Source organism: Penaeus monodon, chromosome 19 (genome assembly GCF_015228065.2).
Source record: "Penaeus monodon isolate SGIC_2016 chromosome 19, NSTDA_Pmon_1, whole genome shotgun sequence".
Lineage (NCBI taxonomy): Eukaryota > Metazoa > Arthropoda > Malacostraca > Decapoda > Penaeidae > Penaeus > Penaeus monodon.
In genome coordinates, this window is record NC_051404.1 from 3356041 (window position 1) to 3358759 (window position 2719).

The 2719-nt window shown below is 33.4% G+C and overlaps 1 protein-coding gene across 1 annotated transcript in view; it reads left to right on the forward strand.

Annotated features, from left to right (window-relative positions):
• The window catches only part of LOC119584974 (succinate--CoA ligase [ADP-forming] subunit beta, mitochondrial-like), a 10296-nt gene extending 8133 nt beyond the window's left edge, over nt 1-2163 (forward strand). Inside the window, exons 7-9 of the mRNA XM_037933570.1 lie at nt 358-518; nt 952-1071; nt 1407-2163. Coding sequence (XP_037789498.1) covers nt 358-518; nt 952-1071; nt 1407-1571 — 446 coding nt within the window. The 3' untranslated portion in view covers nt 1572-2163. The remainder of the gene's footprint in view (nt 1-357; nt 519-951; nt 1072-1406) is intronic.
• Nucleotides 2164-2719: the final 556 nt, after the last annotated feature.

A 2719-nucleotide genomic window follows, 5' to 3' on the forward strand; every position in this document is an offset into this window, starting at 1 on the left:
TGTTGGAAAGGCAGCATTCTTTTACAGTATTAGATTTAGAAAAATCTGTGTTTGCCCTAGTAGTATCTGTCTTTCAGTTTTGAATCACACAGTACTTTGTCCACTGCATTGGGGCCAAAAGATGAGGGAGATATTTGTAAAGATTGTTGTTGAACAGGAGGCTTTTTTCCAGATAATTCTTTTCTTTATAATAAAATATGGATCAGATAACATTTAATTAACTTGAAATACTTGCACAAAGTATCCTTAACTTGTGATGTCTGATGGATCAGCATGCTTTGCTTGCCTGCAAATTATGGAAAGTTGACTGGACAGTGACAGATCTTGATGCATTTTAAAACTGCTTCAATATAACAGGTAACATTGGGTGCTTGGTGAATGGAGCAGGGTTAGCTATGGCTACCATGGACATCATCAAGCTTCATGGTGGCTCACCAGCAAATTTCTTGGATGTTGGCGGTGGAGCTACTTCTGAACAGGTCAAGGAAGCATTCAAGATTATTACAGCAGATCCTCAGGTATGTTGTGACTCACTTGTGTGAACTGGCCACTTGTGGATATTCCTTTGTTCTATGGTTGATTAGGATGATAGATATTTCATATTGCTCCAAAATATGATGACAAACAAAAGGCCGAGTCTTAGGTAGGATGAGCTCCCTCTCAAGGTTGAGCTTTCCTATGCAATGATTAGCTTGGTTGAAGAAGCACAACTGAACATTTGGAGTTTACTGTGGAATGTGAATTTAAAATTATGAGAAATGTCATGAGATGTTAAGATTTTGCTTACAAGTGATTGTCAATTTACAGTACATCTAATAGGTTATTGTCAGTAATTTTTGTTCTTTATGTATCATGTGCATAAGGATGTTTACATTCAGTTAGCAGATAGTAAATTTATATACGATAATGATTATACCTGTTTAATTATATAGTTTTATGTGAATCTTTCAGGTTCATGCTATTATGGTCAACATTTTTGGTGGCATCATGCGTTGTGATGTCATTGCACAGGGAATTATTGCTGCGGCAGAAGAGTTGTCACTAAAGATCCCTATTGTTGTCAGACTTCAGGTTAGTCACCAGATTTGCCCCATTTAAAAGTATTTTTCAACCTTATGTTTACTTAGAATTGAAGCATAATACTTACAAATGTCTTTAAATAAATCTATTTTGTTTTGAAAATACTAGCATGATACATAAAAAATACTTTAAACTATATTTATATATTTTTTTTTTCTCTCTCTCTCTCTAATAATTGCTCTGGTAATGTCAGAACATTTGTGTAACCTAAAACTTCATCAGAATTTATATTTTTTATTAATTTTTATTACTAGAATTTCAAAGTGTAAATATACAGTGTCTATTTTAATGCATATGGAATGTTAATGTATTGCATTTCTCAATAGGGCACCAACGTGGATGATGCAAAGGCTCTCATTGCACTGTCTAACCTAAGAATCTTACCATGCGACAATCTTGATGATGCAGCGAAGATGGCAGTCAAGCTTTCGAATATCATGAGCCTTGCCAAGGCAGCAAATATTGATGTTAAGTTTGAGATCCCTGTATAGGCAGGTAGCAATGATTTCTGAATTTGTATAGAGTATATAAAAAAAAGGCAAAATAAAGGATTCAGAGGAAGACCAAAGAATGACCCAGTTGTGAGTTAGACAAATGTTTAAATATATTTTGAATTGTCCATTAAGTTTCATGACAGGCTTTTGAAAGGAAAGTAAAATCATGACAGGCTTTTGAAAGGAAAGTAAAAACAAGTGGTTTCTGCTTGTCATAAATAGGTGATAATATGCATTTGTCTTATTTTGCAGGCATTCTGCTTGTGAATAATTTGTAAATTTTTGTAAATGGCTAGGCTATTTCTGTATATTACTTTCAGTATTTGTTCTTTCCTGCTTTACTACAAATCTCAAAAACTTGCTGCTTTAGAGGGAACAAATATGAAGAAGAAAAAAGGAAACTACCTAATTTGTTTTTAATATAATTGTTGTAATATATTTATAGAATGTCTAATCCCAGAGTTATAACTTTAACCTGTAGTTTAGAGGAATGTGCTGAACCTGTGGGCATGAGTTATGAGTCTGGGAGAGGCAGAAAATGGCTCTATTGGAATGACCAAATAAACTTCAGCCAATGGCAAAACATTTACTTGCTGTTTTATATTTTTCCCATTGTACCTTTTTTATATAACTATTTATCTATGCACATAATTTTTCTCTGAAGTATCTCTAATCTTATGGTCTGGTTGCATTTCTTATAATTATGTTTCTAAGGAGGTTGATTATAACATGAGGCTAATGGGATAGGTTTGGAGCCATGCTGAAATAATAAAGGATTATTATTATGCTTAAAAGATTCCCTATAACCCGATATTGAAGATAATTGAACAATAAGTTCTAAAACAGCTTTACCTTTTCCTTTTGCTATGGGCACTGGTACAATCACTTTGAGAACCCAGTGTTTAAATGAAGATGCTTGAATAGAAACATTAGATTTTAATATTGGAACAGTTCAAAAAATATTTGTTACAATCGTATCCATTTTGAACTAGGTTTGTTCCCTGTCCTGTTAGACAAAGTAGGGATGGTAAATGAAAACTTGTTAGTTAAAACTTGTTCTCTATCCTTTCTCAGAACAAGTAAGCTGCCTTTAGTTACAGAATGCAAACATTATTTGATCTGAAACTTACGTGACCTACTATTAT